The sequence below is a fragment of the Antennarius striatus genome, chromosome 21 (assembly GCF_040054535.1).
Source record: "Antennarius striatus isolate MH-2024 chromosome 21, ASM4005453v1, whole genome shotgun sequence".
Classification (NCBI taxonomy): Eukaryota; Metazoa; Chordata; class Actinopteri; order Lophiiformes; family Antennariidae; genus Antennarius; species Antennarius striatus.
Genome location: NC_090796.1, coordinates 13,400,160 through 13,415,490, shown reverse-complemented (window position 1 = coordinate 13,415,490; position 15,331 = coordinate 13,400,160). Strand labels below are relative to the sequence as shown.

The window sequence follows — 15,331 nt, the reverse complement described above, 5'->3', positions numbered from 1 at the left end:
CAGTCTCCAATCGATTTTCCACAGGAGTCCGAACGCAGCCCAGAGCTGGAACTGAACGTGGCCGGTGCGCTGGGTTCAAACTGTGCCAATGAAAATCAGCAGGCTGGTTTTCCGCAGCTTGGTTGCCCTCAGATTAATGCAGCATGCGGTGATTTTGCGGCAGCAGGGAAATTAGTGTTTGCGGCGCAGCGTGGGTGAAGTCAAGATGAGCTGTTTTCATCATTGTAACGCGATCAGACGTGGAAGCTGGAAGCCTGTAATATAAGACAAGACGACGCGTTTGGGGTCAGCTCACTGAGAAGTGAGAATATTAATACGTTCATTGCGGTAAAGGGAGATCAGTTCATTCTTAAATGCTGTCAGAGATCACCCTTAAATTGAATGTTTTTATGTTTTACACTAAAAAATTAGACATTTTCAATAGAAAAAACTTCAACATGTGTGTAGAATTCATTCTACTTTACATGTACTATCACTTATTTCGCTTCATGATTTAAAAATCTTTTCCACTTTTGTTCCTCAGTGAAGACGCTTTAAGCTTTAATTTCTCAGTTTTCAGAATATTTCATACTTTTTTCCAAGTCCAAGTTTGGGGAATAAGAAAACTGGTTATTTTTATAATAGTGGAACATTTGCATTTTGCCAAATCACCTCATTCTGCAAAACATTTTCCTCAGATGCCACTTCTCTCGCTATAGAGCACACTTTAAAGAATGATCTGGGGAATGAACTTTCAGGTGTGTGTACGGCAGTATAAACTGGTTTTATCCTGTAGGATTGCCTCGCTGTGGAAAGCCGGTAAACAACCTCCCAATGCGAGGTGATGAGAAGCCAAAAGCCTCAGAGAGCTATAATATTCCCGCACAATGGCAAGAATCTGCTGCCAACACCTGATTCCAATCATATGTGATCATATGTGATTATTAGCACCTGTAGTTGACCCCCCCACACACACACACACCACCCCACCCCACCTCACCTCACCTTCCCCTTTCTCAAATGCTGTAATTCTGTCACAAGAGGCTTCCAAGGTGAGTCTAAAGTTATATTGCAGATGAGTTCTAGTATCTGTATAACATTAGATCAGTCAAATTCATCCTACATGTTTTTTCTCTCCTTTTCATTGGGAAATTAATTATTACTGTATTGATTAACTGACTAAAATATGAATTTAGGGATGTGGAGAAAGAGTACTTTATAGTGATAAGGCAATAAGATGGACTGATCCTGGAAAAACAGAAAAGAAGTGACATGATATTATCCTACGAGACAATTTTCATCAATAAAGTTATATCTTTAAAAACCCTGATTGGAGTACAACCCACATTTTCAGGGCATTTACCGTTGGGGATAAAACGATCATATCGATCAGCATAAAATCTGAATTAACTGAATTTCATTGGCTTTTGTGTACATTACTGTTGGACTTTCAACCAGGAATGAATAAAGTTTTTATGGTATTTTGAGGCATATCCGGATACAGATGTGAATCCTAGATCACATTATTTTTTATACTTTCGTCAACAATGAAAAGAATTAGACCTTTTTAAACACTTTGCCAAAAACATGAAAAATAATCGGCCAGTCATAATAAAAATACCCAGACATGGACAGGTCATGATGTTTCACCATTAGGCTTAATTGAATCCAGATCTAGATCATAATCTGGATTACAGTCCAGATCTGGGAGAGTAAAATATACATTTGAGGTGAAGGGGTTTGCACTCCGAGTGCTTTCCACTTTAAAGTACAAGCTCCTCGTTCACTTCTCACTGATTTCAGCGCTGTTGTTTCCAGCCAAAGGAACAAATCTCTTTTAACACATCCTACCAGCGGTGAAGTAAATGTTCAAAGTTTGAGAACAGAAAGGAACATTCAGCAGGTAAAGAGCAGAATATTTCCCTCTGGAGTAGGTGGGGAACAAAAAAAAAAAGAAAAGAACATTGGGCTTATACAGTATATATTTCCCAGATGGCCAGAATCAAAAACATCAGAGGTTTAAGTAAGTAACTGTTTGCAAATCGAACATCAAATTTATAAGGTAATAATATGTCAGTGTTGTGTTTGCAGCTTGTTACGCCGTCCTATAGAGGTTAAGAGATCATTTAATGCAATGAAAGAAAAAATACTACTGTTTCACATAAAGGAAGGAGACATTATTCTACCTTTCTGTCGTGATTTTTTTCAGAGACATACATCCTGGCAGCATCCTTCACCTTTGGCTGAGAAAGCTCAACATGCAGTCCATTTTTCAGCCTAGCAGTCCATCACTGAGCCAACACGGCTAATGACTGGAGGTAATACTGCTGGCAAACAGCAGAATAAAAACCAGACCATCAGTTTCACCCACATCTCTCAGTGCCTGGTGTTTATACAGTCTATTACGCATTCTAATATTTTATTGAGGCGGGTTAGACTTGACTAACCACTTCCAGCTTTTCCTGTTGTCTTTGTTTACAGCAGACTTAACCAAAGACATTTCACGCACAAAATATAAAATACACCTCAAATTAGCTCCAAAATTGAGATTGCACACATCCTATTTTAATGTAATAACAAATTGTACATATGCGCTCTTACATTTTACAGTATATACATCCTGTGGTGGACTACTGTTTACTTTTTGCAAGAATGAGCTTTTGCATGCCAAACCTACAGTGAGTTCATAAAGAATGATGCAACCAGTGGCAGAAACCAGTAGTTTTGTTTGTCGGCGCCTTTCTGTCTGTCAGTGCTGCAGCAGATGCCATCACAGAGGCACTGACGGTTGCACAACTGTTACACAACTGTTGTGCGAATCTTGGAAAATTGACTTTTCCTCATAAACAAGCTGCATCCGGTTAAAAAAAGCTTGCTTTGTTTTTCCTGTTCTATTGGTCTGTCCCTCCTTTGCATATTCACCCCCTCCCCCCAACACCTCCCTTTACTCCCCAGGACAGTAGCAGAGATAAGGGGCTCTCACAGTCCAGGGAGAACCAGGTGAACGTGGGGGCCACATGGGGTCACGCTGTCAAACACACGAGACTGATGGAGGGTCCTGATACGTCCAGCGTCACTAAGATGGATCGGATGAACACACACACACACACACACACACACACACACACACACACACACACACACACACACACACACACACACACACACACACACACATACATTCCTGCACAAATGTATATACGGAAGCATGATGACATAACACACGATGACATAGAAACATTTGACAAAACATACACATGTCTATCCTTAAACACTCAACATTCTTGTTTTTTTTTTAACTTTTAAAATCACACACACACACACACACACACACACACACACACACACACACACACACACACACACACACGGCGCTAGACTGACAGAAACAGGTTGAGAGGAGGGTGAGGGGAGTTGTGACTCATGTCCAGCTCATTTATCTGCAATCTGTGGTGTGTATGACCGCTGTAGTGTCCACACACTCCTGACTTTCTCACACAAACCCTGTTACTCTTTGAGTAAATACAGCTGAATAAATGGTCACACACATTCTTACTACTGTGTGACACATTTTGCGATGTACGGTAAAATATATAGCTCATCATTGGTCATATTTTGGTGTTACTGTGTATGTTTCTGGTGTGGGATGATCTCGCATGTGTTTCACTCCTTGACTGAATGACTACACTACAGTCTTTGCAAACCCAAACCCATTTGTTACTCTTGAGAACATAATCCTGTAAAAATAAAGTTCTATTTTCCTAAAATGCTCGGTAATTTCATAAATCAACAAAAAGCTTTCTCCAAAACAGTCAATTTAGTTTTTCAGTAAATCATTTCAACGTGTGAATGGATACACATTCGGTTTATTATGAGTAGTTACATCAGGATCTTTAACAAGAATATAAGATAAAAGAGACTGTCAGTGGTCTAATGGTCACACCGGCATTTAAAAACACAGCACACAGTTTGTCTCTCAATAAGAAATGAGACGTCAGTGGTGTGGGATCATGGGAGTTGCTCTCTTCATTGTTAAACAATCAGCATTGCCATAATAATCTATCTTACATGACTCAGGCAGAAATTTTCACAGATGAGGTCATGTTTGAACGTCCTCTAGGTTCGGCCCCAATCAGACTCATTCCTCCAGGCTGGGCTGATTCGGTGGAAAAGCACAAACTCAAATTAATTACATTTCTTTGGGATTTGAATAATGTTGGTGAAATGTGGAATTGTGTGTATGCTATGTGAAAAATATATAGGTCAAAGCTTTTTGTGCTTTTGAGCAATAATCAGCCGAGTCTTATCAGTGTTGAGCCTCAAAGCAGAGGCAGAAGCAGTACCACTGAAAACCACTGGGGGCAGTGTAGCCATAACTCAATGACAACATGTCAAGTACATATTTAATAGCCTAACAAACTGATGTGATTAATCTGGTTTTGCTGCTTTTTATTCCCTAGGTTTCTTTGCTAGATTTTCTTTGCAAGTTTTCTTTGCAAGGTTTTATTAGCGAAGCTGTTTTTGTTGTATCTTGCGGACGTATTGATGTCAACCAAATGACGCGTGGAAGTTTGTGATTCTTGGAGTCATTTCATACTTTATGGGATTATGATTTTATCCTTATATGTCTTGAATGTAGGGTGCTAATGTGGCATGTTATCTTTGTGACTCCCTGAGCTTAGCTAACTTCCATGGGTATAAAATAACCTCATTTGCTAAAGAGATGTGATCTCCAGAGAGGTTCAGAAAGGTCATTGGTAGTCATTTGAACCTACTAGATGAATTTATTGTCCTATTAGCTCGTGTGCTAACTTTCTGTTGGGAGTTTTTCCATCTTTACTGAAATTCGTAAAAGTTCCTAATTGTTTGGCAAGTAAGCAGTGATTTTACTAGCATAATAGTAACAGCACAACATCACCCAGCCGCTAGACTCGAGCCACAAATCCATTTTTCTGTGTGACTTCCTGTTGTGACCAGGCCTTTAGACTTTCATAGCATCCAAAACGTGTTAGAGACTTTGTTCCACATTCACTGAAACATACATAAACACATTTTCGTGCACGCGCACACACATTCTCGCCGTCGTATATTTTCAAAGCATGCACACACACACAGACACACACACTCTAATTTACACTGACACACAGATGGCCTCGGCTCTGACCACAAATGTAGTGCAACCCCTGCTCCCTGTGGTGTGGCCAGGGCTCAGGCTGCCAGTAAAAGAGAGGGATGCTTCATGGCTCAACAATTTGCTTGGTAAATGGAAAGGTTTTAGTGTGTGCCCTTAAAAAAACTCCCTCTGTCTCGTTTTCTCCACTGGTTTTTCTTTCATGTCATCCACTTCTACTTTTGTTGGCTTTCAGTTCGTATAATTTCTCTCCTTTTTTACGTGTTTTTAACTCTTCTTTGCAGCGGTGGATGTTGAAATTCTTTATTTATTTGTCTGTCTTCTCAAATAGCTTGTCCACATCTCTAAATCTCCCCTCCTCTTTCTCTCTCCTGCAGATGGAGGTGCGATCCACCTAGCCTCCTGTCTGAGGAGTCAGGAGCAAATTGAGGACACATGAGGAAGGCAAACCTCAGCTCGCAAATATGAGCAGCATGACGAAAACTGTGCATTTCTGTACAGTGTGGTTCAGTGGGTTTTTTGGGTAACAGATATCTTGAAATTCAACCCAACTTCTGGTTTAGCCTAAAACGTTTTAATGGTATTAGAGACATTACTTCATAGGGAAGTGGCTTCTTCCATGAGCATAGCTTGCAGAGTCTAAAGATTAGTGATCAGAAAATTGAATAATTACTACACTGTTGATCCAGAGTGGGTAATCTACATGCTGCTTAATAACTGAGGAAGGCTCTGTGCAGAAACATAACATGGGCACGCAGAAAGCACACAATCCGTCAGTCACAGCGTTGTCTGGGGTTAAGATTTCGGCTCGTATTTTTGAAGCACGGCTCTGAAATTTCATATTGTGTTTCACCAAAAGTGAGAAAACCTCAAGATGTGTGAGAGTCTGCAAAACCGATATCACATCCAGTCCCCCTATCTCCTCAAAGTTAAAGAAAGTCCAGCCAGGTGAATTTTGGTGTGTAGCAACACACACACACACACACACACACGCACGCAGAGCCATAAAAACAGAAAGAAAAAATGACTTTTCAGATTGGAGAGGACAGACTGGGATCAGGGTGCAGAGGGAAATGGTTTTGGTTAACTTTCCTCTAAAGGGTGTCAAAAAAGGGAACTAAATTGGGTGTCAGAAAACACTAAGGAGCTGATATAAGCTTTGGTCCCCAGCTCTCATGTGGGTGGATGCATGCTTTATATTTTGAAGACAATGTTCCTTTAAAAAGTCCCATGTCTGGAAAGCCCATTAGATGTGCATATAAAATTTCCCCCGTGATTAATAGTTGATGAGGCAGGGTTGGTTGGAGGGTACTACCAACATGTGGCCGGCAGGGCTCCTCCTCTTCGATCTCACGTTACACTCCATAAACTTGCCACTCTTTCCCACCTATATGTTTAAAAAGGAGGAGGGCTCACTTGTCAAGAATGTCTTAGAAGAGTTGTGAAAACAGCCAGCCCAAGAAGGGGAGTCATGCATTTGCGGATGAAGCTCTCCTGCCGAGCCACGAGCCAGTCAGATCAGTGAGGGGAGAGAGGGCTGCCGAGAGCGAGACAGAGGGGAAAGTGTGTCACGACAAGAGGCTCCAGAGGACGTCAAGCACACTCCCAGAAAAGAGAGAGGGGGAAACAGGCTGTCAGAGGAAGGCGTCCATCCTCACGCGTTGGGGTTGTGGAAGAATCAACAGTCTCTCACTTAAAGTAATAATTCCTGGGGAGGATGCAGTTAGGCGATGATGTGCATGCAGCCAGCTGAAGGGGATTGTTGAAAACATACAAAGTTCCAGTCCTGACTTCCTTTCCGAGTTTCTTGGTTTCCTCTGCAAGATAAAGACACTTAACAGAGATTGTGAAGGCTATGGATCAGCCAGCCAGCAGCTGCATGCGGAGCGCCCACCCCAGCAGCCCCATCTGGGGTTGCATGAGGAACCCTCACTCGGTCCCAGGAGCCAACCTGCAGTCGCCCTACCAGCAGGCCCCTTTCTCCCTCCACCAGAAGCCGGAGTTCCTGGCCTACACAGACTTCACCAGCTCCTGCCTGGTGCCGACTGCACCTCACGCAGTCTACCCCCGCGATGATAGACTGTACCAAGAAAGCCAGGGGGGCTACCAGAGACCTGACTGGCAGTTCAACCCCTGCGAGACCAGAGTGAGAGCGCCCGAGGCCTGCCCACCTGTCGCCACCCCAGTGGCGGTGGGCAGCAGTGGAGGCGGAGGGCCCGAGCTGGACAGTGTAGGGGGAGACAGGCTGCCGGGGGCTGTGTCTGGCTGCCTGGATGGAGAATACTCGCCGCAGAGCGTGACGTCGGCCGACTCGGACAAGAAGGGCTCCAATAAGAGGAAGAGAGATGTCACAGGTGAGTCAGGATGCATTAGATGGGAGTCAAATGTGGGGGTGTTGGTTTTGGGGAAAGAATCATGATAAAAGAGGAAAACACGCAATAATAAAGTGCAAATTTGTGCATTAGTGATGGAAATATTTGGAATATGAGGAGTAAATCTGGGAACATTCCAGAGAAGCAGCACATCTTTTTTCTCCCATGCCCCATTTCACAGCTGGCATTGACACCAGTTCCCTCCTTATTTCCTCACAAAGTTGATTAAAGCAGCGCTCTCACCAGATCGCTATGTGAAAGGTAAGAAGGCGACGAGACTTTTGTGCTGGAGACACACACTTAAAGCCGCAGTTGTATCCTCTTATTGTTCAAGGCCTTCCAAAAGGCCGAAATGATTAATGAGACTTGTGAACGTTTGATCGGGCTCCTGTATCCGTTGGAAATAGACTATTGTTTCCCAACAGCCTGACCACATTCAAGGTGGCGGTTTAAAAAAAGAATTGCATTCTAGGGGGATTTCTACTTCTGTTGTTATAATTTAATATAACCTTAAAAGTCAATACGGTTAAAAAATTATTTATTTTTAGTTTAAAACAATTTTTAGGGAGTAAAAAAGAAGATTGTTCCTATTACAGGCTACTCCCAATAATACCATCACTTTTCCTGTTGTAAGCATTGAAATGATATCACTGTATGCTTTTGGATTACAGCGTAATTCATTCCACAGATTATATTTCAGAGCTGCTAATCCGGGGTGGTGTGGTGTGGGGTGTGGGGTGGGGGGGGGAAGCATCCGATATCCATGAAAAGTCATTTCTGAATGTTAACATTAGCAAAGACGGCCACAGGCTAAAGAAGATGTTTGTGTTAAAACTGAATCTGAAGGCGTAAAAAGTTTGAGAGCCAAGGATTTCATCCTGGCAGAAAGAAAATAAAAGCACATCCAACACATCTGGATTGTCGACACTTCATCTGTGAAAACCGTTCAACCTGTTTCTTCTTTTGTTTCGGGGGGATGATGCTTTCATGCGAGTTTTAAATAATGAATGTTCCTACTGGATTGAAATTAATACAGCAGCTTCTAAACCTTTGGATGACTTGAAGATGTTTCATTTTTAATAGATGAAAAAAAAATCTTCATGTTTACCTCCTCTCTCAGTAGCAGTTTGCTCCATCACATCTACACAATGCTGTATTAGAACTGGACTGTGTCCATTTGCGTTGTTATAAAGAACGCTGGTAATTACCTGGAAATGACTGACATCTGTAACAGCCTAATTGAAGAGGATGGTGGAGGGGGGGTGCAGACCCCACCGCCCACACTCCACCCCTCTGCACCCTCCCTTTGTACCTTATTGTAACCTCCACTCGCTACCCTGAAAGCATGCCAGACCACGTCTGGATAAATCACTTTGCCTGTGAGCCCACTTTTTGCATTCTTATCCATTGACATTTTCCTGTCGTTAAGCCGTAACACAATCTCCCACTGAGTGCATACAACATGTCTGACCACTACATCAGTTCTCGGTTTCAGAAGAGAGTTGTATGACTTGCCGGTCGGAGGAGCATATATTAGGAAAATGACCTGAAGGCTTTTGCATTACAGACGGAGCTGCTATACCGTCTGTGGGTATTTTTAGATGTATATGGAAACGTGGTGCAGTTAAGGTGATTCTTCCAAAAACCATAAGCTCTAATTGTTATCTGATATTTAGTTTCAATACACAGTTTGACTGATATATAACACAAAGAGATGTTCATATATTCTAGAAACATATAGTTGATTACTAACTGTTCAAATGTGCACGGAGGAAAAAAAATTCTTTCATACAAGTATCATATTTTCTTTAACCGAATAAAGCCCTACATTTATAAACCACACTGAGGCTGCAGGCAGGCGGTCGGGAAGGATGGGGGACATCCAGGAATGTCGCACCAGAATCCAATATCCCATCTGTGATTAGATTTAAAAAATAGGAAAAGATTCCTTGAGTTCAGGAAGCTCAAACTTCAAGAACTAATGTTGTGAATTACAAAAAAATTAAAAGTGGGAATTTTGAATCTAAGATACATGTGCGTGAGGATGGCTTTCTCATGTAGGATGGTATTTTTGTCCGTATTGAATAGTCTGTAATGTCAAACAATTTCAGGATAAAAACAAATGTCTATTTTTGAAGCAAATTATACAAGACAACTAACTAAATGTTCACTAATTCATAGATTTATTCAATAGAAAATAGAAGTAGTACTAATAATAAGCATTCATAACTGTAAGCAAAAGTAGAGGAGAGATAACATACATGCTGCATGGTTACACACAATAAAACATGCTATCAAACATTTTTATCATTAAGCATGTTAATATATGATAGACCATGTATTTGTGCACTTAATAAACCTCAAACGTATCCTTGTATTGGCACACACTAAAATATATATAATTGTTATAACGAGTCTTAAAAAGTTGTGAATGCTGAATAAAGACTTCAGACATCCTCACTCATTCTGAAATCCTGGCTTCTACTCTAACACATAATACGTGATAAATCACGCCTGTAATTTTCACCCGGGGCTTTTGCTTTAAAATAATCATTAATTTCCAGCAGTTTGAATTGAGTCCAGCTTTGATTCAGCCCTGATGAAGACAAACTGCTTTTTGCGCGATCCACCCCAAAAGGCACCAAATGTTATTTGTCTTTGGGACCCCGCTGAGCGCAGAAGCCTTTTCCCTGCAAGTTTACGGTCTCTGGCTGTGCTGGATATTTATTGGGGGCCTGTTTAGTGGGAACCAGTTTGTGCCCTGCCAGGTGTTCAGTAACTAAACCTGCTTGACACAGTTCCAGACCAGACCTGACAAGGCCAAGCAGCACATTCAGGGCAGTGCGTCATTGATGCCACTAATTAACAATGAAAGGGGGTTTTTTTGTTTGTTTTTTTGACACAAGAGCACACAATCCAAGCAGGTATGCACTAGTTACACACACACACACACGTACAGATGCACACACGTTCATGTCCTGGTCTGCTCGGTCACATCTGGCCCAGGTACCGCAGCGCATTTCACATTCGGGCCTGCAAACGCCAAGCAAACTTCTCACTTTGACAAATTAATTCCATTTTCTAGAGATGACATCAGCTGCTAGTGTTGCTACCAATACATAGTTGTTGTTATCCAACGTTTTTCCCTTTAATACATGAGAGACACTTTTACCAAATGTTAGATCAAATAGCTTTCATTTCTGTTTCTACTTTTTCCCTTGAAGAAATGAAGGCAGGGACATCTATAAATCATAAAGTAAAAACACAAGCTTGTGCAAAATCTTATGAGAGCTTGATTACATGTTTGCTCACGGTTATAGAGCTAAAACTGATGTCAGTGCAGTTTTCATCCATAGAGACACCAGACGTTGACCTGACGTATCTGCTGTCATTTAGAGATGAGTTCATGTGCATCTCCCTTTGAGTGCTATGAAGGTAAATCTTCTCACACACACAGACACACACACACACAGACACACACACACACAGACAGACACAGACACAGAGACCTGGACGCATCCGCACCTTTGTTCTTTTGTTAGAGGCTTTAACGATGTTCCGCTGCATTCCTCTCCTAACTCAGTCCCTCTGTGGCTGGTTTGGTGGCCCCTACCCTGTGTGGGTTGATATGCTCTCTCACACACACACATACACACACACACACACACACACACACACCATGAATCAGTATTCAGATGCACACACGTATGAGGTTAGCTTTTCATACACATAAGCATGCAAAAATAAATGCACCGTCACAGAAAAGTACATTCAAACTTGTCTCAGACAGGCAGGTGAGCGGGACTCGCTTCAGGTCAGGGTGGTCTCTTTTTAAAAGTTCTGTTTTTGGTGTTTACTATATGAGGGGCCTCCTATTAAGGAGTCTTTGGAGTTGTGGTATGTTGGTCAGAAAATTCCCATAGGTCTGTTTTATAGTGAACAGGAGCGTGGATACAAAATGACATGGATACATTTGAATCAGGTTAGCTGAGAATAAAAAAGAAAGGAAAGGTTTAGGCTATTCAAGAGCTGAAATAGAATATATATATGTAGAAAGAATTTAGGAGAATATGTTGATGATGATGTCTACCTTCAAAAATGTATTTATTACCATCGCTGAAGCAAATGTGATGAAAAAATGCGCAAAAACAGTCAAACAAACCTCAAGCTGCACTAAACAAATTCCCCTTGTGTTTCTCCCCAGATATTCAGGAGTCAAGTTTTAAGGTGGATTCCAGCTGCAAGGCCCGGAAAGAGCGCACGGCGTTCACCAAGGAACAACTAAGAGAGCTGGAGGCTGAGTTCACCCACCACAACTACCTGACCAGACTCCGCCGATACGAGATTGCCGTCAACCTGGACCTCACAGAGCGACAGGTACGCCGGCATTTCGCTCTAACGTCGTCCCAGTTGCACAGGATACCGGTGTCTCTCCATATAAAGCACTAATTTATTTGTTTATCATTTTTAATTTTTAAAAAAATTTTAATTAATGCAAATAACACCCCCAAAATGTTTTAAGAAATGTTTATTAGAAAAATAAAATAAATGTTCCAAAATTATATATTTACTAACCCTCTTGAGGGCAGAATGATCATTTGCCAATATTTTTTTTTCCATGCTATCTTACTTTTCCAGATGCAAATTCCATATGTAAACTTTAATTTTAAAAAAACTACTTCCACTAATGCCGTAACAACTAATAGCTGGATCTGCAGATGAATTTAACAACATAAATAACATACATAATCCTCCAGCACAGCTAATTTTTATGAGGAGTTTTTTCCATAATATTACTCATCCTGTGGTTTGAGCAGAATGCCGTGCAGCTGTAATGAGTGGGCGGCAGCTCCAGACTTGATGAAATCGGGCGAACATGTGTCGATGCTGCTGGATAAGACCCCAGTCTGCATGTCAGGCCCAGTACCCCGGCTTACCCCTTAATGATGAGGCCGCGATGCCACTGTGACCACACATACTGCTGTCTGCTCCTCAAACTATTTCCCAGACCTCTGGAACACTCACGCTTGTGCAGACACTCACACAGCGAGGTTCCATCTTCAATCGGCGCTCCCACTGCAACTCGTCGCCTTTTTCCAACTCATCCTACATGCTTTGGCGCTTTGCCGTTCTTTCAATCAGTTGTGATGAGCATAAAAACTCGGAGACGAGGAGGCTCCAGTATGTGGGAAGAAAAAAAATCCATCTGAATCCCAGAGTTGCAGGCAGGAATGTAGAGTGGGATGAGTGGAGCTCACTTAAAACTTGCTTGACCTGAGGTTTTAAACTCAAACTAAGCCTTGAGCTGCGTCAGTTCTCTTCGAATTTCAACACTTTTCAGGCACTTTTCTTGTTATTTTTACACTTGTCAACCTTTCAAGATTTCCCTCAACAAATCAACATCCTGACAACATTGGCATCCGCCCACAACTGAAAATGAAAACTATTTATTCCCCTTTAGAACAATTCACCAGCCGTTTTATCAATTTATGAGAAAGCAAGTCATAAATTAGTGAACCATGAGCAACTAGTTATCTCTCACTTTATCATGTAATATCATATGATCTGCAATACCAACAAGCAATAAATTAATTTGATTAATTCTCTGAATCAATGCATCACATTTATTTGGACTCGCTTGTCAAGATGATAAAGTTGTCCATGACACGTTTAACAATCATTCACTTGTTTTCCTGCTTCATTTTCCCTGTCATTTTATGGGATTCTCAGGAAGTGTATGTTTTTGCTGCTATTCGTGGAGACCTTTAAAACCTCATATTATTCTCATTATAGTTTAGAGTAATGGCACAGATGAGCACTATTCACAGTTTGAGTACATCCTGTGTGACATCCTGATAGTTGACTCGTTCGACCCTACTGTCTATATGATACTTTCTGCCTGCATTTTTGGAGCCAGAACCTGACAATCAAATTGTCCTTCCGAGGCCAACGCAAACTGAGTGCATTTATAGACTGTACTGGGAAAACTGTAGGGGATTATTTGTACTTTTTTTTTTGCTGACCATGTTGTAAATTTTACTAAAAATCGCACAACAGTGAGAAAAGCTGTAGTGATCCCATTTCAGGTTCATTTTTGGGTGAAAAAAAATTGTGTATGTGTGATTATTATCAAGTGTAGATGCTGCTTTATGCCCTTGGCAGAGCAGATTAAAGTAAGTTGTTTTTTCTTCTATTTTATCTCATCATCAGTTGATGCATTTTGTTATAAAAATTAAATTATAAATAACACAATATTTTAAAAGATCTATTCAATTTCTGTTGGTTGAATAATTCATCATCAATAGTCTCAGGACTTGATAACAAATTTTTAACCAGGCAATTATTTTGCTGCAAACTACCTCACTTTCTTTTATCCATGTATGCTGATGCCACTGCATAAAACCTAGTGCACATTTTTTTCTTCATATCATCAATGCAGTTTGAATTTGGCTCAACCTTCATTAACATGCATGCTAATGTAGCGTTCATGTCTCTCCAATAGGTGAAAGTGTGGTTTCAGAACAGGAGGATGAAGTGGAAGCGAGTGAAGGGAGGACAGTCGTCTTCGCCCAACGACCTGGAAAACGATGACAATGACTCCGCTGCTTCGCCCAGCTCTGAATGAACTGAGGATGTTGCTACGATGAAAGGGAGATGCAAACAGCCTTGTGACACAGACAGACTGGGTCAAATGGGCACCAGTTTGGCACAACGGCCATCCTCCACCCATTTCTTTGGAATGCTACAAGAATCCCCTGGAAGAAGTAACTGAGCATCTCCTTTACTTTTGTAAATAGATGAATTATGTCCAGAATGAACTAGATACTACACTCAAGAAGCCACCTTGTTACATTGGCTATGTTAAAATATTAGATATTATACTTGTGGGGTCATTGTAGATCAGTGACAACTTCTTTAAGGCCATTGATAATGCGTTGATGCATCAAACCTTGATGGGGGTTGTATTTGAGAGCATTCCCATTGGTTCCAGTATTGTAATCATGTCCTTTGACGCTTGACTACAACCACCTGGGAAAACTCAGACTGCACAAGTGTTGCCAAGCCATAAGTGCCTCAGAATCAGATGGTTTTTTTTGTTTTGTTTTTTTCATTAGTCAGTTTCTTTTTTTCCTAGAATATTGCTTTTTCTGTCAAACTTTTTTTTTTTTACTACTCTTTTTATATATGTTGAATATTGTTGATAAAACACAGATGTTGCCTGTTTCTGCAAATAGAATAAATCTTCTGCTACACAACAGGTTAAAAATCTTGATATCTTCTTTCACCCACAGCAGGTATGATGGGATGTTTGACCAGTTTGAATTTTTGGGTGATGGTTTTATCAGCTGTTGGTGAAACATTGCTGAAACTCAAAAAAACAAAAAAACCTCAAACACGTCCGGTCTCATTTGACATTGATGTTTGAGAAGACATCCAGGTGTGTTGTTTGTGTGTTTGCACTTAGATGTACCTTGATGCATCAAATTATTTTCACTTGCTTTCACACAAATGTTGCCCTCATTTCATATTTAAGTGACCCAAACAGGTATGGTGATGTGCTCATCACTGGCTGATTTATTTACTGTGTGGAGTCAACCAAATTATTGTTAGGTCAATGCAACTCAACATATAGATTTAACAAAACTGCCTTTAAACAAACATGTCAAAAATGAACTTGCACCAAGTGGTATTTTCAGATTTAATGTGTAATATGAAAATGGGTAATCGTGACTCATCTCCATAAACTTCCTCTCAGGTGTGTCTTCTTTCAGATTTTAGCTAAGCAGGCAACTGTTTTCAGAAAATCATCTTTTATGAACCCACTGTGCCCAACCTGTCCAGCACCAGT

At 41.0% G+C, this 15,331-nt stretch overlaps 1 protein-coding gene across 1 annotated transcript; it reads left to right on the top strand.

The window, feature by feature from the left end:
- Positions 1-6,140: 6,140 nt before the first annotated feature.
- On the top strand, positions 6,141-14,877 carry meox1 (mesenchyme homeobox 1). Its single transcript, XM_068305509.1, has 3 exons — positions 6,141-7,464; positions 11,687-11,859; positions 13,985-14,877. Exons 1-3 carry the CDS (start codon positions 6,966-6,968, stop codon positions 14,105-14,107), a joined length of 795 nt encoding a protein of 264 aa, XP_068161610.1. The 5' UTR covers positions 6,141-6,965; the 3' UTR covers positions 14,108-14,877.
- The last annotated feature ends 454 nt before the right edge of the window (positions 14,878-15,331 follow it).